The sequence below is a fragment of the Megascapheus bottae genome, chromosome 24, assembly GCF_031878675.1.
Source record: "Megascapheus bottae isolate mThoBot1 chromosome 24, mThoBot2.hap1, whole genome shotgun sequence".
Taxonomy (NCBI): domain Eukaryota; kingdom Metazoa; phylum Chordata; class Mammalia; order Rodentia; family Geomyidae; genus Megascapheus; species Megascapheus bottae.
In genome coordinates this window covers 10,890,091-10,914,911 of record NC_143532.1, presented here as the reverse complement: position 1 = coordinate 10,914,911, position 24,821 = coordinate 10,890,091, and the positions used below count along the sequence as shown (strand labels likewise).

Sequence of the window (24,821 nt, the reverse complement as noted above, 5' to 3'; positions counted from 1 at the left end):
TCCCGGCGTTTCAATCAGGGCCTCTGGGAATCCGGAGGAACCGCTGCCGCGACTTAGCGGCGCCCCCTGGCGGCCGCAGCTCGGCGGCTCACGGCGCTGCCTGGCGTCAGCGCAGCGGAGCTGTCAGCTCAGGGCCCTGCGGGTGAGGGGTCTTCCTGGAGATGTCTTCCTGGAATGCTCGAGCACTCGTTCTTCAGTTCCTCTACTTTCTTGATATTTTATTTTCTCATTTTGTGATGGTCTTGGGGCTTGAACTTAGGGTCTGGGCACTGTCACTGAGAGTTGTTGTTGTTTTTTTTTTGCTCAGGCTAGCACTTTATCACTTACAGCTCTATTCCAGCTTCTTTTGTGGTTTTGTGGGGCTCAAAGTGGTAGACCTCTAGCCTTGAGCAAAAGAGCTCAGGGACAGCACCCAGACCCCAGTGTGAGCCTTAGGACCGACAAAAAAGATCCTCTTAAACCTGAGATTTTATAATAATAAGTTCTAGCCTATTACATACAGGCAAATTTTGGCTACGTGTTAACTTGAGTCATTCTTATCTTCACACACTTTCTTTATCAGGTCTTCAGTCTTTTCCCTTAAAACTGTATCCTATCAGTTCTACCTCAAAATCCTTCTGTGCCCCGATGACACCCAGTAGCAATTACCAAAATCCCTTTTCCTCCTCCAAACACTTCGTCTCCAGTTTTCCTACTCTTGTCTCTATAGACCCCTTGCTTACCTGAACTGTCTGCCCCTGAAACAGCAGAGTTGAAGACTGCCAATTTTCTCCTGTATCATATCAGTGTTTTGGGTTTTAATCTCTCAGCCTTCTCAGTTTTTTCTGTAGACTTTGATGTTGCTGATTATCTTTTTCTAGGTTATCCCTTTGCCTGATCTTGGTGGCTTTTCATTATGCTGGTCTTTTCTGCTTCTTGGATGGCTTCGCTGGCTTCTCTTCTTGCTCTCCACAGAACTGTCTTGGCACCTTTGTTTTTCCAGGTTCTCTCCTTCAGCAACACTATGTCCTCAAAGCTTCCATGATCACATTATAACTCTTCCAAAAATAGATTTTTTTAAAGTTTACATTAGTTTTACAGGAGAGGATTTATCTTCCCAAATATTTATGTCCAATTCTTACCCTTTCCCTTGAAAACTGACATCTTCATTTAGGAGAAAGTTTAAAGCAGAGATGTCTGCTCCCTTCCAACCTTTTATTTGTTGAAGCTCCTATTTTTTTTTTTTACTAAGAAAACTACCAACAAAAGCATTCAAGGAAGAATTCTGAGGGTCATTCTCATCTCTATCCTCATCCTCAGTATCCTCTCAGCATATTGATACCATTATGAAATGTTTGTGATGTCCGCTTCTCTTCCACATCCATCTCCATGATTTAAAAAAAATCTCTTTCATAGAGAATAGAATACCTTCAACACTACTATACCTGGCTCTGATTTTTTCCATCTCTTAATAGATTTTTTTAACCTAAAAAAGGAGGGGTGTGAGAAATGGACCCTCTAAAAGACAGATTAGACCTTAAACCATTAGTTTTCTAGTAAGCACTAAATATAATGGCTCATATAAGTGTTCTTGATACTATGTAGATCTGTATTTTTTTTTGTCACATGCTAGTCTCTTATCTGCCCATCTTCACACAACTGGCCTTCCAGCCTTGGAAGACTCCTATTTATTTAACAAGCATACATGAAGATAACTCCATTGTGGGTTGACTGACATAGTAACAATGAACAAAGTAACATTTAAACAAAGTATCATTTTGTGAAGTCTCTAGAGGAAGCTTTAGAGTTCATGCATTTGGAGTTGGATTTATTTTTTTTTGTCTGTCCAAGAGTGAGCCATGAGTACCTGGCTTGGAGTTGGATCTTAAAGGATCACCAAGTTAAAAACAGCTGTGAAACCCCAAGGACTGTTCAGGAATTGAGGGTGGAACTTGGAAGCACAGGGTGTCTGGGAACAGAGTATTTAAAAAATGAAGTAAGGCTTTGGAACATTTGCTTTCTTTTAAGCTTGTGGGCAAAATATCAAAACACAATTGCCAAAATTGTGGTCACTTAAAAAATAAACGAACATGAGCTGGTGTCTCATTGTATAATCCTAGCTACTCAGGAGGCTGGGGTCTGAGGATAATGGTTCAAAGCCAGCCAGGGCAGGAAAGTCCACGAGACTCTTATGTCCAATGAACTACCAGAAAATGGGAAGTGGTGCTGTGGCTCAATGTAGTAAGCCTTCAACTGAGGAGCTTAGGGACAGCTCCCAAGTCCTGAGTTAAGGGGCAAGTGACAAGTTCAGGTGCAAGGGATATATTATCTGAAAGCTGAATCTAGTTAATCATCTTGTATTTATATTTGCTACTGTTTGAAGTTCCAGTCCCAATGGGGGTTTGGCCATGTTCTAGGGTCTAGAACCAAAACCTAGCCTTTGTAAAACCTCTGTTCTGGAACAGAAAGCAGAAGTAGAAAAGCTTCCAAACTTTTCCTGGGTCTATAAAATGCTGGACCACGCCCCACCTACCTCTTTTTTTTTTGGTGGGTCATGGGGCTTGATTGTCCCTGATTAAGGGAGTAAACATAACTCTATAAATTAAATTTTCAGAGAACGAGGGTTAATACATGGGCTCTCAAACTGGCAATGTAAGAACCCAGTTTTAGATATAGTTTTCATACAGTATAAGAATCTAGTTTTAGAATGTAGCTTATTAGAGTATGGTTTTAAATTCTCAGCCCTTTCCTACGTTAAATGAGCTAATGTGCTAGTCCCATCTCCCAGTCCTGCAACTACAAGTACCTCTAGCCTCCAGGGGCATCAGTAGAATGCTGTCAGCCCAGGTCGATCACCATTGTACCTTTGCTGTCCAGGGAGAACTGCAGAAGTGCACTGGGTCCCTAATGGCTCCAACAGGTGACCTCATGCTCTTGCTTAAGAAAATTGCCTATGAAATTGCACCTGATAAGGATAACTTCAAGTTTCACTTCTGCTTATAGGCAGGATCAGGGAATGCAAAACGCCCCAGAAAGCCCTGTTGAAATTACAGCCTGGGCGGAATCTGGGAATAGCAGGAACCGAAAGCAGTAAAAGGAAGGAATGAAGGAAACTGAGCATAACTACCTTTAGCTTGTTACCAGGAAATTCCAGAAATAATAAAAAATGGAATAGTCTGGAATGTGAACCTTGTTCGGCTTGATGATCGATAACTGTTGGTGAAATTGTTGTTCTGCTTAATATACCTGAATTGTAACACATCACCTGGACATGGTACTTGCCTTTAAAAACCTGGCTGGATGGAAGGCCGGCACTGCACTCTACTAGCTGGTGTAGTCACCGCGCAGCTGATTAAAACTCCAAGCTACCTGAACTGAGTATTAGGTGTCTCTCTGTTTTTCAGTATACAACAGCCAAGAGCTGGGACGACAGGCTTGTCCACCATGCCTGGCAGAAACTTTTTTTTTTTCTTTTTTGCCAGCCCTGGGTTTGAGCTCAGGGCCTGAGCACTGTCCTTGGACTTTCTCAAGGCTAGAGCTCTACCACTTGAGCCTCAGCACCACTTCCGGCTTTTTTCTATGTATGTGGTACCGAGGAATCGAACCCGGGTCTTCATGCATGCTAGGCAAGCACTTTAACCACTAGGCCAAACTCCCGGCCCCTCCCAGAAACATTTTTAAATCAGTAGTCTTCCTGGATGTTGTATTATCACTTGGACCACACCCCCACTCCTAAACCATTTTTTAAAATTTTTATTTACCAGTCCTGGGGCTTGAACTCAGGGCCTGGCTGCTGATCCTGAGCCTCTGTGGGTTGAAAGTTACCACTGAGCCCCATTTCTGGTTTTTCTCTGGATTGATTGGCTCTAAGAGGCTCTCGGACTTTTCTTCCCCGGCTGGCTTCGAACCGGGGTCCTAAGAGCTCAGCCTCCGGGGTAACTAGGATTACAGGCGTGAGTCCCCAGCGCCCAGCTCTGCGCCGTATCTATAAAGCCAATTTTAATTTCCTTAAGTTACCATTTTATAAAATCGGGGCGTGGTGCACTTGACGGGTCTGAGGGGATGGGAAAGGCTTCTCTTCCCCGGGAATTTGGGGCGCAGAACTGTTAACCTGGGTCTGTCTGTGGCTGGCAGAGGGAACCCCCCCTCCGCCAGCCCGGGTACCCAGTGACGCCTGGGTTTCCGTGGCGGCGTGGGGGCCACGCGGAGGGCGGAGACCCCGGCCACGGGGGAGCGTCCTAACCAGCCCCCCAAACCAGCGGCAGCAGCAGCACCTCAAGTCAAAGGGCCCCGGCACCCAGCCCACGTCCGTCCGCCGCACCTGGGAGCGCAGCCAACCACTTCCGGGTCAGGTGACCGCGCGCGGTCGGTCACGTGACCCGGCCGGAGTGCGGGCGCTGGAAGGCGGAAGTGGGAGCGGAGTTGGGCGCCGCTGAGGTGACCGCAGCAGGTAGCGAGCGCTTCCGCCCGGGGCGCGGGCGGCGGCGGGCGGGTGGACGGCCGGGGGTGTCGGGCGGCGCGCGGGGGTCCGGGGGCGGGCGCGCCCGGAGCGGCTAGGGGGGCGGCGGCTTCCTGTGGGAGGGGCCTGGCGCGGCGGTTCCGGCCTCCGAGGAGGGGTGTCTCGGGCTCCCGCCCGCCCGCCCGCCCGGGCGGGGCGCACGCCCGCGCCGGGCAGCCGAAGTGGGCGCCCGGGCCTTGGCGGGGAGCTGCGGGGGGGCGGCGGCGGGCGCTTCTTCCGGGAGTGGAAACCTAGGGCGTCGGGGTGCCCGAGGGATGCCAAGCGGCGAGCGAGCGCCGTGGAATTGTGCGCACCCGAGCCCAGGGGCGACTCGGGACGGAGCTGAAGCGGGGCGGGGGGCGGCTGGAGTGGGATGGGCGGGTGGCTTGGAGGGAGAGCGCGCCGAGGGGAGGAGATGCGGCCTGGACCTCTCCAACCAGTCTCTTCCTTCCTGATTCTGGGGGAGCGATTTGCTGCTTTCGATCCCGTTCAGTTTTTAAAACTTCAGAAAGAGTCCCCGAATCTGGCTGGTCCGGCTTTCGGCACGCCCTCTTCCTCCGCCTCCTGCCGGCTGCCCGCGTCGCTGGCCTTTCAGGCCATCCTTCTTTGGAGATTTTTTTCCTCTCATCAGGTCGTCTTTGAGGCTTTAAATAATAATAATAATATAGTAATAGCAATAACAGTGACACTTGGGGTATCACCTGGCTCTTGACCTACGTGGTTCACTACGACACAGGCCAGCCTCGCCTTCACTGCTGTCACTGCTGCTGTTTGGGACAGGGTGAACCTAACCACTGCTTTTACGACTTTTTCCGTGGGTTTAAATTATTCAGCTTTCCTTGCCACGTGACTGCTGCTCGTAACCCAGCTGTAACTAGGTAAGGTGACTTGAGAGGTCCATGTTGTGTTTTTGTCTACCTGGATCGTGATGGCGAAGTTTAATACCCACGTTCACTTGTGGTTCCCCCCCCCCCCCTTTGCTCTTTTGTCTTCGTGGACCAGCGTGTGCGTAATGTGAAGAGAGCGCCTTGAACGTGTTGTAATTGGAGTGAATGTTCAAGCTGGACCTTCACAAGAAGCCAGGAGAAGGAAATGAAATATTTTGCTAATACACTAGGAGGTCCGGGTTTTGGATGGCTTGACAAATCTTTAAAAATTAACCTCTGAGAGATTGGGAAGGCGTGATTCCCAGTTCAAAAGGAACGATTATTTCTAAAAGAGTTGACATGATTTAAAAAAAAATACATAACTTACTGCACTTGTTTACTGGTCTCTTTCTTCCTGTTACCCTACAGATCCTCTAAGGGCAGGGTTTTTATTTTATTTGGCTCCTTTTGCCACACCTGGTACATTGTGGACATTTGATCCAGTCCAGGTTCTTTTCTTTTTTCTTTTTTTTTTTTGCCAGTCCTGGGCTTGAGCTCAGGGCCTGAGCACTGTCCTTGGACTTTCTCAAGGCTAGAGCTCTACCACTTGAGCCTCAGCACCACTTCCGGCTTTTTTCTATATGTGGTACCGAGGAATTGAACCCGGGTCTTCATGCATGCTAGGCAAGCACTTTAACCACTAGGCCAAACTCCTGGCAGAGGTTCTTTTCCTCATATATATTATTTTCACATGTTAATAAGTGTCAGCTGTGTAACAAAGGAGATGGGCCCAGAAGGTGAGTTCAAATCTCTTGGCCAATCACTTAGCTGTGTGGCCTTTAGACGTTCCTTTTTGTTCACTTGTGGCTAAAACAGGAGCCAAAGGTGACTCCAAAGTCTTTGAAAGTCTTTGGTAAGGACAGGTGGAAGAGTGGAGTGGTCTTTAACTGAAGGGAAAAGGGTGAGAGGAGCACAGTCTCACTGAGTTTTGCTTTTTTTTTTTTTTCCCCCTGCAGAGCTGAGGATTGAATTTAGGGACTTGTACTTGACAGGCAAGTGTTGAGCTAAATCCCCAATTCAAAAAGGAGTGATTTTATTTTTTTTGGGGGGGGGATTACAGCTGGGGGTTTGAAGGTAGATTCTTGTACTTGCTAGGCATTCTTCCCACCTGAGCCAATGTCTGAAACTTCTGGCTCAGTGTTGTTCTTGTGGATTGTCAGATGCCTAAAAGAAATCCAGGTGAGGGTATTGATGGGAGTCTGGCAGGCCTTGGCTGGAGATGTATGTGTGGAAGCTGTTACCATGGGGATGGAGTAAGAGTTGAGAGTGGCCAGAGTAATGTGATTATATCTCTGAAAAGAATACTGCTATCTGGAAACATAACCATTTTCCCCTGTCTTACCCCACTTCCCCCCCCCCCCCCCAGTACTAAGGTTTTATATTCAGGGCCCTGAACTTGCTAGACAGGCACTTTGAACAATGCCTCTGATATCCCCTCCCCCCCCCCGCACTTGTTTGTTTATGAATGCAGTAAGCTTAAACAAAAATTTATTTTTAAATTTTAGTATTTTCATTTATTTTCAACTATTCTTTATTATTCTTTTTTATTTATTGTTGTGTCAGTCCTGGGGCATGATTGAACTCAGGGCTGTATGCTGTCCCTGAGCTTTTTTTGCTCAAGGCTAGCACTCTGCCACAGCCCTACTTCCAGTTTTCTGGTGGTTAATTCCAGATAAAGGAGCCTCATGAACTTTTCTATGTGGGCTGACTTTGAACCATGATCCTCAGATCTCAGCCTCCTGAGTAGCTGGATTACAGATGTGAGCCACCAGTGCACAGCTTTGGATATTAACTTTCAAAGTTGATTTTAGCTGATAGTATAACTGTCAGTATTTTAAGAGTAGCACAGCATTGTAGTATTTCTCTGGGAAGTTCAGTTTCTCTTTTTATCACTTTTCATTTAAAGAACCTTTTGCAAACCACAGCTAATTTTTTTTTTCTGAAGGAGAGTGCTCTTCAACCTGGGCATCTTTATAGTGCTGCTGAAATCAATTTGAGTGCCAATTTCTGGGATGAATCTGGCTTTCTGGGTTAGAAACCAACTTCAAGACCTCCAGGAAGAATGGGAGTGAAAAGCCAGGCAAGATTGATAATGTTTTAAATGTTCGAAATACTGTTTGTTTGTTTTTTTTTTGCCAGTCCTGGGCTTGAGCTCAAGGCCTGAGCACTGTCCTTGGACTTTCTCAGGGCTAGAGCTCTACCACTTGAGCCTCAGCACCACTGTTGGCTTTTTTTTTCTCTGTTTGTGGTACCGAGGAATCGAACCCCGGTCTTCCTGCATGCTAGGCAAGCACTCTACCACTAGGCCAAACTCCTGCCCCTGAAATATTGTTTTTTTTTCATATATTTTTTATTGCAATTAGTAGAAGGGTTACATTATATTCACTAGATAGAGGGTGTATTACTTCACATACATTGATACCCTTTCTCATGTCTTGGTCCCCATTTCCCTCCCTCCACCCCCCATGAAATACTATTTTTTATCAAACATATAGTGGACACTTTTTTTCTTCAATACTAGGGCCCTGCACTTGCTGGGTAGGTGCTCTACTAGTTGAGCCATACCCTAGTCCTGATGTACTTTTGTCAGCCATTTTTCCATTTTATAGATGTGACACAAAGACAGTCTCAGTGAGGGTAGAGTGACCTGTGTGAGATTATGTGGCTAAGAAATGGAGAAGCTGGGATATGAGTTGGTCTGTGGGTTTACATGTGATCTGTTCATCAGTATGATGGGTGATAGTAGGTTTATGAATGTAAACTTCCGTTGGGATCAAATCTGAGAGCTGCTTCCAGTCACCTTAGATAATGTAGGGCTAATATGGACTCTGGAATTAATTAATTTTGTAGTGGGACTTGAACTCAGAGCCCCAAGTGCTATCCCTGAGTTTTGTTTTGTTTTTTTCTTCTTCGTTCCTGGGGCTTGAACTTGAACTAGGCTTGCTAGGTAAGCATTCTGCCACTAGGTCAAACTCTCTCGGCTCCCCCCCCCCCTTTTTTTTTGCTTGAGGCTAGAATTCTACCACTTGAGCCACAGCTCCACTTACTGCTTTTTGGGTAATTGGTAATAAGAGGAGTTTCACTGCATATCTTACAAAATTAAAGCAGGTAAAGGAAGCAGTAGCAAGGGGAGGGATGGGTGGGAATGCTGAAAGGGTGACAAGATAATGTTTTATTCATAAAGTGCTTTGTTAAATGGCAAGTACTTTATACAACTACCTAAAGCTAATAATGCTAACAAAAAAATTTCCCAGACTTTCTTGACTGGGCTGGCTTTGAACTACTGTTCTCAGGTCTCAGCTTCCTGAATAGGATCACAGGTGTGAGCCACTAGCACCTGGCTGACTGGAATTTCTGAGAGGTTTAGCCACAGGGAAGATCTGTCCTCCTTAGATCCAACTAAACTGTAAGAAGGTCTCCAGTTCCCTAGCCTGACCCTTTTCTTCTCCATCTCCAGCTTATGAGCTGTCAGAGATTTTAAGTTGACTAGTAATGAATACAGGTACTTGGTAGGAAAATGCCAAAATGCCGAGCCAGCCCTCTTCCTCAATCACCCTTTACTTCTTGTTATAGCCTCAGATCTGTTTTCCAGTATCTTTCTATCACTATCACTATCCCTCTCCCACCCCCCCCCCTTTTTTTTTTTTTTGTCAGTTGTGGGTCTTGAGCTCTGGGCCTGGGTACTGTCCCTGAGCTCTTCAGCTCAAGGCTAACGACCTACCCCTTGAGCCACAGTGCCACTTCTGGTTTTCTGGTGGTTAATTGGAGATGAGTCTCAGGGACTTTTTAGTGCCTGGGCTGGCTTTGAACCTCAATCCTCAGATCTCAGCTTCCTGAGTAGCTAGGATTACATGTATTACATTCACTGCACCTGGCTCCTCCCTCAGTTTTTTTTTTTTTTTTTTTTTTTTTGGCCCCCTCTCTCTCTCTTTCTGGCCCCGCTCGCTCCGGCCCGCTCGCTCCGGCCACCACTCGGTTGGGCTCCGCTTGCTCGCCTCCGCTCTCTGTCGCTTGTTGCAGTCTCCTCTCAGTCACTTCTGGCTTGGTTGTGTCTCGTCTCTGCCACTTCCGGCTTGGTTGTGCATGTGGGATACCGAGGAATCGAACCCGGGTCCTTGTGCTTGCTAGGCAAGCACTTTAACCGCTAGGCCAAACTCCCGGGCCCCCTCCCTCAGTTTTTATGTGCTTCATCTTTGTATGAATGTCATTTGGCGCTGAGTTTGAAGCCATTTGTTTGTTTATGAACATAGGCCCTTGCTGAGTAGTAGGGTAGGCAGAGAAAAGAGGTCAAGAAAGAAATTCCAGGGCTGGGAGTTTAGCCTAGTGGTAAAGTGCTTGCCTAGCATGCATGAAGCCCTAGGTTTGATTCCTCCATACCATATACACAGAAAAAGCTAGAAGTTGTGCTATGGCTCAAGTGCTAGAGTGCTAGCCTTGAGGAAAGACCAAGGATAGTGCTCAGGCCCTGAATTCAAGTCCCACCACTGGCAAAAAAAAAAAAAAAAAAAGAATCTCCAATGTTGGAAAGAACCAACACAACATGAGAGTGAAGGAAGGGAGAAATCAACCTTCTCTTGTTCATCTTTCAAGAAATGGATGCAGGGTCGACTTGTAGCTGGTTAATTACCAGTAAAATCTGCAGCTTGTGTGTTTTGTCTTTTCCTTCTCATTTACACAGGCCTTTTCATCTTCAGGGTTTATAGGTTTCTAACTCAAAGCTGAATCAAGATTTTTGGAACTGAAGATCTATAATCCCAGAGCCTAGGCTTTTAGTATCACAAGCAAGTAGTTTAAAGCTAGGTATGTAGCTCAGTGGTAAAATGACTGCCTACCATGCACAAGGCCCTGGGTTCAATCCCAAGCAACACATGTACATGCACACACACAGTGGTTTACTCGACATTTCAGTGTCTAAGTGATTAAGCCTATTTGCTTTTTTTTTTTGCCAGTCCTGGGCTTGAGCTCAGGGCCTGAGCACTGTCCTTGGACTTTCTCAAGGCTAGAGCTCTACCATTTGAGCCTCAGCACCACTTCAGGCTTTTCTCTATGTATGTGGTACCAAGGAATCGAACCTGGGTCTTTGTGCATGCTAGGCAAGCACTTTAACCACTAGGCCAAACTCCCTGCCCGCCTATTTGCTTTTAAAAGGTTGACTGATCTGAAAGTTTCTTGCTGAAGTTGGGTGATAAGAATGGTCAGGTACAGACTAAAGGTATAGGCCAAGGTGTAGAATACTTGCATAGTAAAAGTAAGGCTCTGGCTTTAATCTCCCACACTAGGGGAAAAAAGTAATTAACCGATTCTGACATAAATGTCCATCAGCTGGTGAATGGATAAGCAAAATGTATGAGTACAATGGAATATTACTCAGCATTAAAGTAGGAATATAAGTTCTGATACATGCTACCATGAGGCTGAATCTTGAAAATATCTCAGAAGGCAAAACACGGTATGAGTCTGCATACATGAAATATCTGGAAGTAGCAAATCTATAAAGCCAGAAAATAGATGAATGATTACCAGGTGCTGGGGGCAGGAGCCAATGGTAGTGATTGTGAATAGTGGAATAGAAAGTTTCTTCAGGGGTCATGAAAATGTTCTGGAATTAGTGATGATGATAGCACAACTCTAAATATAATAAAAAACTACTGAACTGAATGCTTTCAGGACAGTATTTTAATATGTGAATTATATTTCAATAAAGAAAGAATGAAGCTATCCTGTTTTCTGTGTGCTGTCTGGCCTGTGGAAGCCCATGAGATTTAAGTATGGGGAGTGGGGGCAGGGAGAAAGGGGGGGGCATGCCTCAGCAGTGGTGAGTTCAATATTCACGAGGTCCTGACTTCCATGCCCACTTCTGCAAAAGAAACCCAAACAACAACAACAAAAAAGGTTTTAGTGCAGTACCAGCCACCACTGCCCACTTGTCCAGTGTGGTGCCACGTGATTCTGTTGTTTCCATGTGAATATATTCAGTCTTTCCCTTGCCTTTTTTTTTTTTTTTTTCCAGTGCTTTGGGTAGAAGCCCAGGCCTTTCCCTTGTGAGGCAAGCACTCTACCTATGGGCTCCATCCCCAGCTTGCCTCTGCGTGTGTTGAGATCTCAGGGAGGGGAAGTCACTGGGGTAGAGCTTTGGGACTTGCCCTAGATCTCTGCTTTCATTCATCTTCCTGGGTCAATGTGGTGCCTGGTTCCTCTTCTCAGCCTGCCTGAGCCAGTGAGGCCTTCCAGCTTGCTTTAACCTGTTGAGAGGTTAAAAGCTCTCTTGCTTTTAATCTCGGAGGGAGATTCAGAGACTGTAACTGTAACCATATGGGCTTTTATTCTGAAAGACACTTATCAAGATTTATGTGGGAAGTAAGTTCAGAGGACATTCATTCATTCATTCATTTTTGAGAAATTTGGGTAGCTGTACCTGCTGTAGAAGGTGGGGAGGTTTTTCTCCCCCTCTCTTCCACTAAATGCATCAGTGCTTTCAGTGGTGAAGTTCTTTGTGGATCTCAACAATGGCCATATTCTAAATGTGCTTTCCCTATACCTCTGCCTGCTCCAGCCTCCTCCTTTGCTTTTAGGTCTTTTGTCTTTCGGACTTTCAGATGTAAACTCATCTCACCACTGTTAGCCAGGAGAAATTACTGGCATACACACATAGACTAGACTAGGGCCTGCTATTTCACCAGCTTCCTGCAGTGGGCAGTGGAGAATTGAATGCAGTTCTATCACGATAGAAAATGTTATGGGGTCAGGGAGAGGGGATTCCACATCCCTCCAGAGTCCACCACACAGAGACAGTCTCATATAAAAAGGTGAATTTATTGGGGAAGTAGTTGGTGAACTGACTGGCCAGGGACACAGTGCAGACTCGGGAGCTGACACTGTGACCCCAGCGGCTCTCACACTGGGTTTTTAAAGGCAAAAACCATGCAGTCAAGCCTGGCCGGATATAGGTGGCTGATGGGATTGTTACATACACAGAGAGACCATATAGTCAGTTCCAGCCACATGCAGGTAGCCAGTGGGGTTACAGTCTAGTATTTGAATTTACGTATCACCTTAGTTGGAGTTGGCACGCAAATTGTGCAGGTCTCCACACAAAGCAGCCCCCCCAAACCAAGCAGATATCCCCTCTCATGGGGGGTGGGGATAAGGTCGCCCCTCTCTAGAAGAGCAAAGATGGCTGGACTGCTTTACACTTATTAGCCTTCCACAATAGGGTGGGGAGCTCTTAGCGCATTCAAGATGGTGCCAGTCTTTGCTCCCCTTAACCAGAACCATGTCGAGGATGAGACATGGAGACAAAAGCCAATGGGCTTGGAAGTACTTGGACTGACTTGACGTCTGTCTTCCCCTCCTGATGATAGTTACTCTTCTGTTATATGGAGCTTGGCCATGCCTGCCTGGCAATGTCAGACTGGTACTGGCCAATTGTTTGGATTAGCAGACTATAACCTGGGTGGCTGTGGATAAACAGCAGGCTAGTTATGAAGGACTGAGAGAAAGAAAACATGATGGCCTTATTTACCCTGCTTCTCTGCCTCCTCCATTTAGTTGTGTTCTTTCTGAGCCATCTTTCAAACATATCCCACTGATTTTGTTATGGGAATAAAAAAGGTTAGTTTTTCTCCTGCTTCCCAGGCCATATAGTAGAGCTTTAACTGTTAGAACAAAGGCTAAAAGCAGCAACGCTCAGGAGAACAAGCTAGTTTAAAAAGGACCCTTAATTAAGTTGCCTTAGGAAAGAAAGAGTCCCAGTAGATGCAAAGATTTTTCAAATATTCTTTTATTTTTAAAGCCTATACATAATGGATTTCTAGCTTTTAGTATTTCATCTCCTGTTTCTAAAAGCCCCAGGGTTAAATTTATAATCATTGCTTTTATCTTTTTTTTTTTTTTTGCCAGTCCTGGGCCTTGAACTCAGGGCCTGAGCACTGTCCTTGGGCTTTCTCAAGGCTAGAGCTCTATCACTTGAGCCACAGCACCATTTCTGGCTTTTTTCTATGTATGTGGTACCGAGGAATCGAACCCAGGCCTTGATGCATGCTAGGCAAGCACTTTAACCACTAGGCCGAACTCCCGGCCCCGCTTTTATCTTTATTACTCCATATTTTTGGTGGTTAAGAGAGTGTCACAAGCTTTCCTTCCTGGGCTGGCATCGAACTGTGATCCTTAGATCTCAGCCTCTATCATAGCTAGGATTACAGGCATGAGTCATCAGTAGCCGGTTACAACTCTTTTTTTTTTTTTTAAGGATAAAAATGCAGATACCATGAAAATCCTCTTGGTTTTTCCTTTTTCCATGTCTTCTGTTTACTCTTCTCCTACTCCAGAGGGAACTTCTGATGGCATGTCCTTCATGTTTATGCTTTTATGTTTTACTACATTTGTGTGTCACAACATAAACAGATGTTCTGTGTACATCCAGGTGTATAACAACAACATCTCTGAGCTCAGGCTGCTGCTTGCATGCTTTTTTTTCTTTTTCTTCTGATTTGGGACTTGTACATGTGAATTGAATTCACATCTCTCAAGAATGGTATTTTATTTCTATTTGGGCAGTACTGGGGTTTGAACTCAAGACCTTTCACTTGCTAGGCAGGTGCTCTAACACTTCTTTTTGGCTTCAACTTATTTTCCAGTTGGATTATCCATATTTTTGTCCATTGAGACTGTCTGACCCCAGACGTCAGTTGTCTCACTACTGACTTCCATATACTTGGTGTTACTGCTGTGAATTACTGTCCCTGGTTTGTTTGTTGAGATGGAGTATGAACTTTTTGCCCAGGCTGGCCTTGAACTATGATTCTACTGATCTTTTCCTTCCAACTAGCTGGGATTACAGGCATTGTTCCATGTTAGAAATATATCCTCATTTATCCATTCCTTCATTGATGGGCATTTAAGTTCTCCAGAAATTATTTTAACTATGGCTGTGAACATGGATTCTGTGGAAAATCTCACCCCTTCTTCTTACATGGGCTGGGAGTAGGATCCTGGAAGTCCAGTTTCTGCCTCTTTATCTCTACTGGAGGAAAGGAGGTAAGGTAGAGTTAAGAAGTAGGAGGTAGGACTGTGAATGTGTCTCAGTGGTAGAGTGCTTGCCTAGCATGCTGAAGTCTTGATTTGATTCCTCAGTATCAAATAAACAGAAAAAGGAAGTGGTGCTGTGGCTCGAGTGGTAGAGTGCTAGCCTACATCCACCACACAGGCCCCACCTCCCAGTGGTTTGTTCTGCCGTGAACTCATGGATGGAATCATCTGGTGAGGTTAACACCTAGATGAGCCAATCCCCTCCCACCAGCTGGAGACACACCTTCCCCATGTGAGCCTGTTGGGGAAATATTTCTTCACCTCCAAACCTTGGCAGATAGGAAGTGACTGGATACTTTTGCGTATCTCACATTTAAAACAAAAATGACTGCTGAGTTGGAGATATGATTGATGGGGGCAAAGGGCAGGTGGAGGAAGAAAGATAATCTGGGTGAAAGATCTTGGTGCTTTGGATTGAGGTGGTAACAGTTGAGGTGGTTGAAGTTGAAAAGATTAAAACTAGGGCTGGAGGGATTTATTGACATTGGCTAGGGGTTGTAGGAGAGAAAGAGAAAGTAGGCAAGTTGGGAGGATTGCCCTGAGCCACTAGAGGAAGGAGTTGTCCCAAGCTGAAATGAGGACTGAGGAGTCGTTCCTGGGGTGTATGTGTTGCAAGTGCACTTTTCTCTCCAGGCAAGGGCATGTGACAGTCTGAGGTTCAAGGCTGATTGTCCTATGGAACACACCAATTTGAGATTGTCTGAGAACTGAGACAGGCTGGGATGACTAAGAGAAGAATGTAGCCCTGAGCTTTGGGACACCCTGATGGTGATGGCTGAGGGGGGAAGGGGAGGAGCCACGTATGGTTTTAACAGCTTGAATCTGTTTCCTTGCCTTTACACAGATGGTGCCCAGCAAACGGAGGTAAGATTGCCCCAGCATGAACTCAGGTGTACAGAAGCAGTGAAACCTGTTCCTGGCTCTTGGTCTTGAGAGCAAGGAACAAGCACGCGTGTTTCCAGTGTCCTGGGCTGAAGGGGAGTAGGCTGAAAAGTACACGCTGCACGCTCAACTGTGAGGGCTGTGCTGACAGCACCTGTAACACTTGTTTGAATTAAGGGCTGAAATCTTGCTTTTTCATGAAATGTCATTTTTACTTGAGAAAACAACTAAGAGACAAATGAAAGTCACTAAATGAGTGTTTGGCAGACTTTTCCTCCAAAATGGGTGAAGTGAACCAGACATTTCAAGGAAAACAACTGGCACTATTTATTGCCAGTGCCCAAACCGTTCTTAAGTACAGATCTGAATTTTGGGCTTTGTGTATCTACCACCAAGAGCCTGGGCAGCTAGCTAATTCTTGGAGGTTTATCTGAGGAGATGAGTAGTGACATTCACAAATGTGGTTTTTCTGATATTGTATAATGAAATGTGTCAACATTTGGAATCTCTACATAGCTTAATGAGCTGATATCTTTCCAAATGAGAAATGATGTCCAAAAAAAAAAAAAAAAAGAAAGGAAAAAACAAAACCACACTTTGAGTACAGATAGATTCAGAGTGCTTGACTTGTGCTTCTAGTCAAGATGGCGTAACAGGGGCACTAAATGGCTGATGATGTTGACCTTCTCTTCATGGCTTCAGGAACCATTTGGAGTTCTTTGGTGAAATGTCTATTCAAATCTTTTACCCACTAATACAATCACTTGAGTTGTCTTCTGTTGTTGATGGAGGCTTTGTTTTTGGAGATGTTCTGTTCAATTCTTACCCTCCAGACATTGGCCAGTTTTGGTCCTGGGCCTTGCTAGACTCTCCCAAAACTTCTGTAGGAGCATTAGCCATTATGAGACAGAGGGACCACAAACACTCTGTTTCTTTATTTTTAAACTGTTGTTGTTGTTTTGAGGCTGCCTAGAACTTGCTATGTAGCCCAGGCTGGATTGAGATGGGGCTGTACTATGCCCTTGCTTCAGCCCTTTTACCCCCCACACACTGGGCTTACAGGCATGTACCGCCACACTCAAATTTTTTTTTTGCCGATCTCTTTAACATAACTATTAGAACTGAGTTTATGCCTTTAATCTTCTCAAGTTGTATCCAAGTCCTCTGCTCTGCTTGTCTTGCAGTTCCTGGTGATGATATGGCATCTGCCAGCTCCAGCCGGGCCGGAGTAGCCCTGCCTTTTGAGAAGTCTCAGCTTACCCTGAAAGGTGAGTGGCTGTGTATGTGGAGATCATCTGCCCTCTAACCTAGAAGGATGTGGGTCACATTTCTCTCCACCTGTCAGTGCTGGGCTTGAGCTCAAGGCCTGAGCACTGTCCTTGGACTTTTCTCAAGGCTAGAGCTTTACAACGTGAGCTTCAGCACCACTTCCAGCTTTTTTCTATGTATGTGGTACCAAGGAATCAAACCTGGGCCTTTGTGCATGCTAGGCAAGCACTCTACCACTAGGCCAAACTCCCGGCCTGAGAGCAGTATCTTTTAGAATAGCCTTTGTGCCTCACTCCTCATTCTCAGCAGATTGTTACTTTATAGCCAGGATTCTTTTCTTTCCTTCTCTTCTGCCAGTCTTGGAATTTGAACACTGGGCCCCGGTGCTGTTCCTGAGCTTCTTTTATTCCAGGCTAACCCTCTACCATTTGAGTTACAGCGCCACTTCTGGCTTTTTCTGAGTAGATAAGAATCATAGGGCCAGGCATCAGTGGCTCATGCTTTTAATCCTAGCTACTCAGAAGGCTGAGATTTGAGGGTTGCAGTTCAAAGCCAGCCTGAACACCAAAGTCCATGAGACTCTTATCTCTAATTAACCACCAGAAAACTGGAAGCAGTGGCTCAAGTGGTAGCCTTGAGCTGAAGAGCAGGGACAGTGCTCAGGCCCAGAGTAGCTAGGATTACAGGTGTGAGCGGCGCCCAGCTGTAGCCAGGATTCTTGAAAAAGGATTGAACTTGAAGACTGGAAGAAAGGAACTTTTGGCTAAAGCTATCTGAAATGGTTATTCTTTTCCGTCCTGGGCACTTGCTTACAACCCAGGTGATTCATCCAGTCTGATGGAATTCATTGCCACTAGTGTGTAGTCACTCTCAAATTTGGGTCTCTAGCTGGGCCTTGCTTTGGGACCCTACATTTGTATCCACTAGCCCACTTGTCACTTTGCTTCATTGTCCCTCTGACTAAATGCCCTGTGCAAGTCTTGGATTGCTTAGGAAGGCCATAGGACACTTAGGGCAAAGTCCAGAGGAGGAAGAGTTGAACAGAACATCTCCAAGGGAAAGTCACAGCTTGATGAAAGAAATCTATCTTATTTTTTCCAATGGGTAAAATATGAAAGTTTAGTAAATATCTGTGTTACACATGCCCAGAACTGAGCTCCTGAAGTTTCTTTCTCATATCCTGTATTCATCCAATCAGCCAAACTGATTCCGATGGTTTGGTCTTCCAGAGGCATCCAGTAGTCATACTGGATGCATCCTTATACCTGTAACGATAGCTGCTGTGTGGAAGATCTGGGTCTAAGGTCAGCCTGGGCAGAAAGTTATCAAAACCCTCCATCACAACAAAAGCTAGGAGTACTGATTCATGTCTGTCATCCCAGCTACAAAGCAGATGTAAGCAAGAGGACTTAGGCAAAAAAAAAAAAAAAGAGAGTCTGGAGGTATAGCCCAAGTGAAGATTAGCAAGTATGAGACCATGTGTTCAAAACCCCGTTCACACAGCAGCAACAAAGGTAACCTTTAACTTCTTGTCATAGAAGTTTCTCTCTCATAGCCTGATGTAGATACGTAGGGACACATAGGAAGAGCAAACAGGGCAACATGGCAACAATTGATGAAGCCTATGAAAATATTCCCCTGTTCTTTTAACTTTTCTGTAGGCTGGAAACATCAAGTAAGGCTCCAAAGTGCAACATGTGAGTCTAGATTGGGTCCTAGGATGGAAAGTGACAAGAGAGTTAGCAAAACCTGAATAAAGTCTGAAGATTAAAGAATAGTGCAGAATGTTAAATGTCTTGATTTTGATCATTGTACCATTGGTTATGTTGGAAAATATTTGTGTTTTGAGAAAATATGCCCAGAGGTAATGAGTAGTGAAGAGAACAGTATCTATAAATGTGTACGTGAGATTTCCCAGGAGTAGCAGAGCCAGGGTAGTATATAGTCATATTGAGTGACTTGAGTGGAGGGTGTAGAGGAATTCTTTGTGCTTGTTTTGCAGATTTCTTTTCAATTACAGGGCTCTTGATTAAAACTAGGCCTTAAGTTAAAAGCATGAAGATCTGCTTTCTCACCAGCAGGTGGCCTCAGCTTACCTTGGGCAATGTGGAAAAGTCCCGTGTTTTCCTTCTCTGTTCTGTCTCAGCACCACAAACCTTAATTCCTAGTACCTTGTTGCTTCTGAATCATAGCCACAACTTTTTTTGTTTGTTTCTAGACTTTCTGGCTGCTTCCTTCCTTTTGGGTCTGTAGGAAGTCATTGCTGATAATAACCTAGAGGGTTTGACCTTTGCCAAGTGGTGTACCTTTAAGGGACAGTCACCTCCCTTAGCGCCAGTGAAGGAGATTTGCTTACTCTCACCAGAGGGCGCTCAGGCAGGGCTAGTCCAGTCCTCATGGGTGAGAAACATCTTCTGACCAGTTACATCCTGTGATTTGGGGCCTAGTATGGAAGATGCTAGAGGTGATTTTTTCCTTATAATCATCACCATCATAAAGTGCTGAGACACAAGGCCCTGAGGCATAGTACTTGCTTGGCTTGTTGCTTTGAGATTTTGGCTTCCCGGTGACAAGTGAACATAAGAAAGCCTACCAAAAGAAGGGGAAATGTAGATGACTAATCAGCACATGAAAAATATTTGGTCTTTTTTATTTATTGAAAAAGAATACTTGGTGGCGGGGATAAGATCGTTCAGTATGGTGTAGAGCTGGTGGGTGTACATTCTGGCTTATGGGTTTCTGGCTGGGCAGCCAGTAACATTACTTTAGTCCTGTTTCTTCCTGGTAAAATGGCATGGTAATTTATTCTTCATCTCATTGGTTGGTTGTGGGATCAGTTGGATAGTGTGTGCATAACAGTGTCTGTGATAAGTCACCATTGAGTCTTAGAGTTACCTTGAATATGTGTGTGGTTTGCCAAGAATGAAGAAAATATTCAGCACTATGCAGTGTTTGGTGAAATGGATCAACTCCTACATGTCCACCTCTGTTTACCCTTTGTGAAAAGGAATTAGGCAATTTTAAGAACTTAAAAAAATGTTAATGCCAGGTGACAGTGGCTCATGCCTATAATCCTACCTACTTAGGAAATGGATATCTGAGGATCATGGTTCAAACATAGCCCAATCAGGAAAGTCTGTAATCTTTTCTTTTTTTTTTGTCAGTCAAGGGACTTGAATTCTGGGCCTGGGCACTTCCTTGAGCTCTTCAGCTCAAGGCTACTGCCCTACTCCTTGAGCCACAGCGCCACTTCCAAGATTTTTTATTTTATTTTTTGCCAATCCTGGGCTTGAGCTCAGGGCAGGGCCTGAGCACTGTCCTTGGACTTTCTCAAGGCTAGAGCTCTACCACTTGAACCTCAGTAACACTTCCGGCTTTTTTTCTAAGTATGTGGTACTGAGGAATCGAACTGGTGTCTCTATGAATGCTAGGCAAGCACTCTACCACTAAGCTAAACTCCTGGCCTGAGATTTTTTTAATATCCAATAATTACTAAAAAGAAAAAAATTGCAAGTGGAGCTGTGGCTCAAGTGCTAGCCTTGGGCCAGGAGTTTGGCCAAATGGTAGAGTGCTTGACTAGAATGCTTGAAGACCTGGTTCAATTCCTTGATACCCCATACATAGAAAAGCAGGAAATGGTGCTGTGGTTCAAGCAACAGAGCTCTAGCCTTGAGGAAAAAGCCCAAGGGCAGTGCTCAGGCTGAGTGCAAGCCCCAGGACTGGTTTTAAAAAAGAAAAAGGTGTAGGTGTTAGCCTTGAGCAAAAGTAGCTCAGGGACAGTGCCCAGGACTGGAGTTCAAACTCCACAAGACTGACACAAAAAATAAAAATTTTCATATCCTTTTGGGAAATATAGAATTATATTGCAGGGTTGTTTTTTTTGGGGGGGGTTGGATATAGGTCATTGACATCTTGCTTACCATGTACAAGTCCTGATCTCCACCCTCAGCACTTCCAAAAGGAAAAAAAAAAAAGATTTTGGGTGGGGAAGAATTTTAAAGACTTAGGGAAATAAAAATAAATTGGTTATAATCATTGCAGTGGTTTCAGATAAAAAGGGACTCTTTTCCTTATGCTTTGAGATTTTAAATTTTTGAATACTCATTTCTTTTTTTCATATATTTTTTATTGTAATTAAAAGAAGGGTTACATTATATTTGCCAGATAGGAGGTGCATTAATTCACATACATTGATACCCTTTCTCATGTCTTGGTCCCCATTTCCCTCCCCCCACTCCCACCCCTCATCTTGTTTTCCCCCCTTCCCTATCCAATTTCAAATAATCAAATACAAATATATCTAATATATCAGATAACAAAGTGGAATACTCATTTCTTATAAAAGTTTTTTTTTAAGAAGCAGGACAAAGCACAATTTACTTTTGAAGAGTACCCATAAGAGCCAGACAGACCACCTGCCACCGGAGGGCAGGGAAGCCCTCTGGCTCATCTTCCACTCTTTCTCCTGTCCAATGCAGTGGTGTCGGCAAAGCCCAAAGTGCACACCCGGCAGCCTCGCATCAACTCCTACGTGGAGGTGGCTGTGGATGGGCTTCCCAGCGAGACGAAGAAAACGGGCAAGCGCATCGGGAGCTCCGAGCTTCTCTGGAATGAGATCATCGTTTTGTAAGAGAAAGTCATTTCTTCTGGAAGGCAGTAAGAGGGGAAGGGAGAGATGACTTTCAAGGGTGAGCGGGAGCCTTGAGTACCAAGGGCTCTTCTGCCTTTGGTCCCCAGGGCTCCTCTCTCCGTGTTTCTACACCATTGAGCTCACAGAGCATTCATTGTTAGCTAGAGGGTTGCAGGTTAGCATTGGGGTGGGGAGAGGTGTATGCAAGTGTCTTCCTGTTTTGCAGGCCTCCCTCCCCACCCAATGTTAGCACTGTAGTATAACTGTTTTCTTGCAAGTTATAGGAGTGATCAATCTGCTCTGATGCCATGAATCAGGTCTTTGTTTTCCAGGAATGTCACAGCCCAGAGTCATTTAGATTTGAAGGTCTGGAGCTGCCATACCTTGAGAAATGAACTTCTAGGCACCGCTTCTGTCAACCTATCTAACGTCCTGAAGAACAATGGGGGCAAAAGTATGTATGATGAAGGGGTAGCTGAAGTGGTTCATGCGTGGGGCTGGGGAGGGCATGGCAGTGGGCCCAGGGATCCCTTTCTCCTTCAGCACACAAGGTCAAGGCTGCAATGCCTCTGTCTTCTCTTGCCATCTGTGGAATTTGAGGAAGACTGAGGGCCTTTCTGTCTCTACCTGCACACAGCCTCCTGTGTCTTGGGTCTTAGTGGTGAGATAAAGTGCTGTGTGCCCTTATCTGTCCTCAGGCTGGAGACTTTCCCTGAGCCCCTCTTCTGACTCAGGAGATGCATGATATATTGGATTTAAGTGTCAAAAGCCTCCAGCTGAAATCCTTTTTTGAGAACAGAACAATGGAGCTGCGTGTGTGTGTGTGTGTGTGTGTGTGTGTGTGTCTGTGCATGGATGCATATGCCTCATGCTTAGTAGGGCTTAGTGGGCACTTACTGGGTGGTAGGACATGGCAGTTCCACCTGAATTATTGAGGGTGCCTCTGGAACCTGGGCATATAAATTCTCACTTTTCTGTTTGTTGCTGCTTGTGGTCAGTGGCCTAACCTGAGCCTGTGGGCTTTAGACCCTCCCTTATAAAGCTGCTATTCAGAGCGGTGCCATATGTGGTGACTGAACATTGCAGAAAGAAAGGCTCCTTTTTCTCTTGATGTCTGCTGTTGAGAAAATATTTTTTGAAAGTGGATTTAGGCTAAGAGAGATGTGGGGATGGGGAGTGTTGAATCCCAGGGAAGTTGTTATGTTGATTTAAGAGTCTTTCCTTTAGGAGACACTCTTTTCTGCTGCTACTATAGACATATGATGAACCCCACTGGCCTGAGGAATTACAGAGGATCAGGGTTGTGTCTCTTTTGGTTCTGATGCTTTGTTTTCTGAGTTCATCTTTATTTTCTAAGCTTAGCCTGCTTGTTGGGATAGGTTATCAAAGAAGGTTGCATTTGTTATTTTATCTGGAAATTTTACATTATGTTGCAGTACAAATATGAGTGGACTTCCCCCTTCTTCATTTGCCTAGTTCACAGACAAGCTTTGTTGTTTGTGGTAGTGGAGATTGAACCCTGGGCCTATTCATGCTAGACAAGTGCTATTGAATCACACCTCTAACCCTACAGACCAGTTCTTTGTTATATTTGAAAAGTCAGAAAATTATAAAAGAACACATAAACATGCAGCAAATAAAACTCACCAGCACACTCAGCACCCTACATTAGCACTACCATTTTGGTGTGTAGGCTCTTCTGAGCTTTTAATCTATGTGCAGACATATCGTAATACTGTGATTTCAGTGAAACGGAGCAAAATTAAGATCCTAATATGAACACATTATATAGTGTATCATTGTCTCTATAAAATGTATCGGTAAATCTTCATTAACTTATTATTATTAATTTTTTTTGCCAGTCCTGTGGCTTGAACTCAGGGCCTGAGCACTGTCCTTGGGGTTTCTCAAAGCTAGAGTTCTACCACTTGAGCCAGCTTTTTCTATGTATGTGGTACTGAGGAATGGAACTCAGGTCTTTGTGCATACTAGACAAGCACTCTACCACTACGCCATACTTCTGGCCCCTAAATGTTCATTTATTTATTGTTACTTTTTTTGCTTTTCTAAGACCAAGTGTTGTTATGTAGCTCAGGCTGCTCTTGAAGTCGCAGTTGTTCTGCTTCAGCCTTTGATTGCTGGATTATAGACATGCATCACCATGCCTGGCCATATACTTATTTTTATTTTATTTTATTATTTTATATGGTCTTGGTCTTGGACTAACTTGGGTGCTAACCCTGAGCATTTTTTGCTCAGTGCTAGCACTCTACCACTTAAGCCACAACTCTGTTTCCAGCTTGTTGGCAAGTAGTTAGAGACAAGAGTCTCCTAGACTTTCTTGCCCAGATTGGCTTTGAACTGTGATCCTCAACTCTCCATCTCCTGAGTAGCTGGGATTATAAGCATGAACCACTAGTACCCAGCAGTCATTTGTCTTATTAGTGTTATTAATCATCACTATTAAAAAAGTTAGGATGACTGTTGAATTTTTATCAGATATCTTAAGCATTGAAATGATGACATGATTTTTATTTACTGCTTTAACTTTTCTGTAGTTATAGTCTTTGTGTTTGTAAAATATACCTAATTGCTCAAGGTAGATTTTTCCTTGAAGGTTTTGTTAGGATCACTACTAATGCTTTCTTTGGACTTTTTTTTGTTTGTATATATCAGACTTGTCTGCAGTCTTGCTCTATTTTTTAAGTTTTGGAATCAAGGCTAATTTTATAAAGTAAATGGAAGCACTTTCCAACTTTGGGAACCAACTCCTAGCATGGGAATTATCTGTTCCATGAGTACAGGAAAGAACTTAACCATAAAACCAACCAGGCCTGGCATCTTCTTTTGAAGTAATTCTTTGATGGCTTTTTGGTCCCCCCTTTCCCATAATTATTGGTTTATTTAACTTTTTTGATTCATTTTAAGTCAATTTTGTTAATTCATTTTTTTCTAAGAGAATTGTTTCAGGAGATATTCATATTTACTAGTAAAAGGATTTAAATTAGTATTCTAGTTTGATCAAAAAGTGTAATTTTTTTACTTAAATTTTTTCCTGAAAGCTTTTTTTTTCTAAGTAAAACAGTTTCATTTTAACTTTTTTTTTTTTTGTTGTTGGTGGGCATTTAACTCAGGACCTGGACATTGATTATCCCTGAGCTCTTTTGCTCAAGGCTAGCATTCTACCATTCTGAGCCACAGATCCACTTTTGGTTTTCTGGTGGTTAATTGGAGATGAGTCTCTCAGAGTCTTTTGTTCCCTAGGGTGGATTTGAACTGTGATCCTCAAATCTCATCCTCTTGAGTAGCTGGAATTACAGACAGGGCTTGGCTATTTTTGTTTGTTCTTGTTAGTTTTCTCTCTTTCTCTCCCTTCTCTCGCTTCCCTCCTTCTTTTCCCTCCCTCCCTCCCTCCCTCCCTCCCTCCCTCCCTCCCTCCCTCCCTCCCTCCCTTCCTTCCCTTCCCTTCCCTTCCCTTCCCTTCCCTTCCCTCCCTCCCTTCTTCACTCTCCCTCCCTCCCTTCCCCCTTCTTTCTCCTTTCTTTCTTTC

At 44.5% G+C, this 24,821-nt stretch overlaps 1 protein-coding gene across 3 annotated transcripts in view; it reads left to right on the top strand.

The window, feature by feature from the left end:
• The first annotated feature begins 4,358 nt into the window (after positions 1–4,358).
• Positions 4,359–24,821, top strand: part of Wwp2 (WW domain containing E3 ubiquitin protein ligase 2) — a 112,613-nt gene continuing 92,150 nt past the window's right edge. Inside the window, exons 1-5 of one of the 3 annotated variants that reach the window (XM_090357350.1) lie at positions 4,373–4,429; positions 15,335–15,354; positions 16,557–16,640; positions 21,120–21,267; positions 21,604–21,725. In XM_090357350.1, the coding sequence (XP_090213476.1) occupies positions 16,571–16,640; positions 21,120–21,267; positions 21,604–21,725 (340 nt within the window). In that variant the 5' untranslated portion in view covers positions 4,373–4,429; positions 15,335–15,354; positions 16,557–16,570. Of the gene's footprint in view, positions 4,430–15,312; positions 15,355–16,556; positions 16,641–21,119; positions 21,268–21,603; positions 21,726–24,821 lie in introns of those variants that run through there. The other 2 variants (XM_090357352.1, XM_090357351.1) reach the window with 2 other exon arrangements.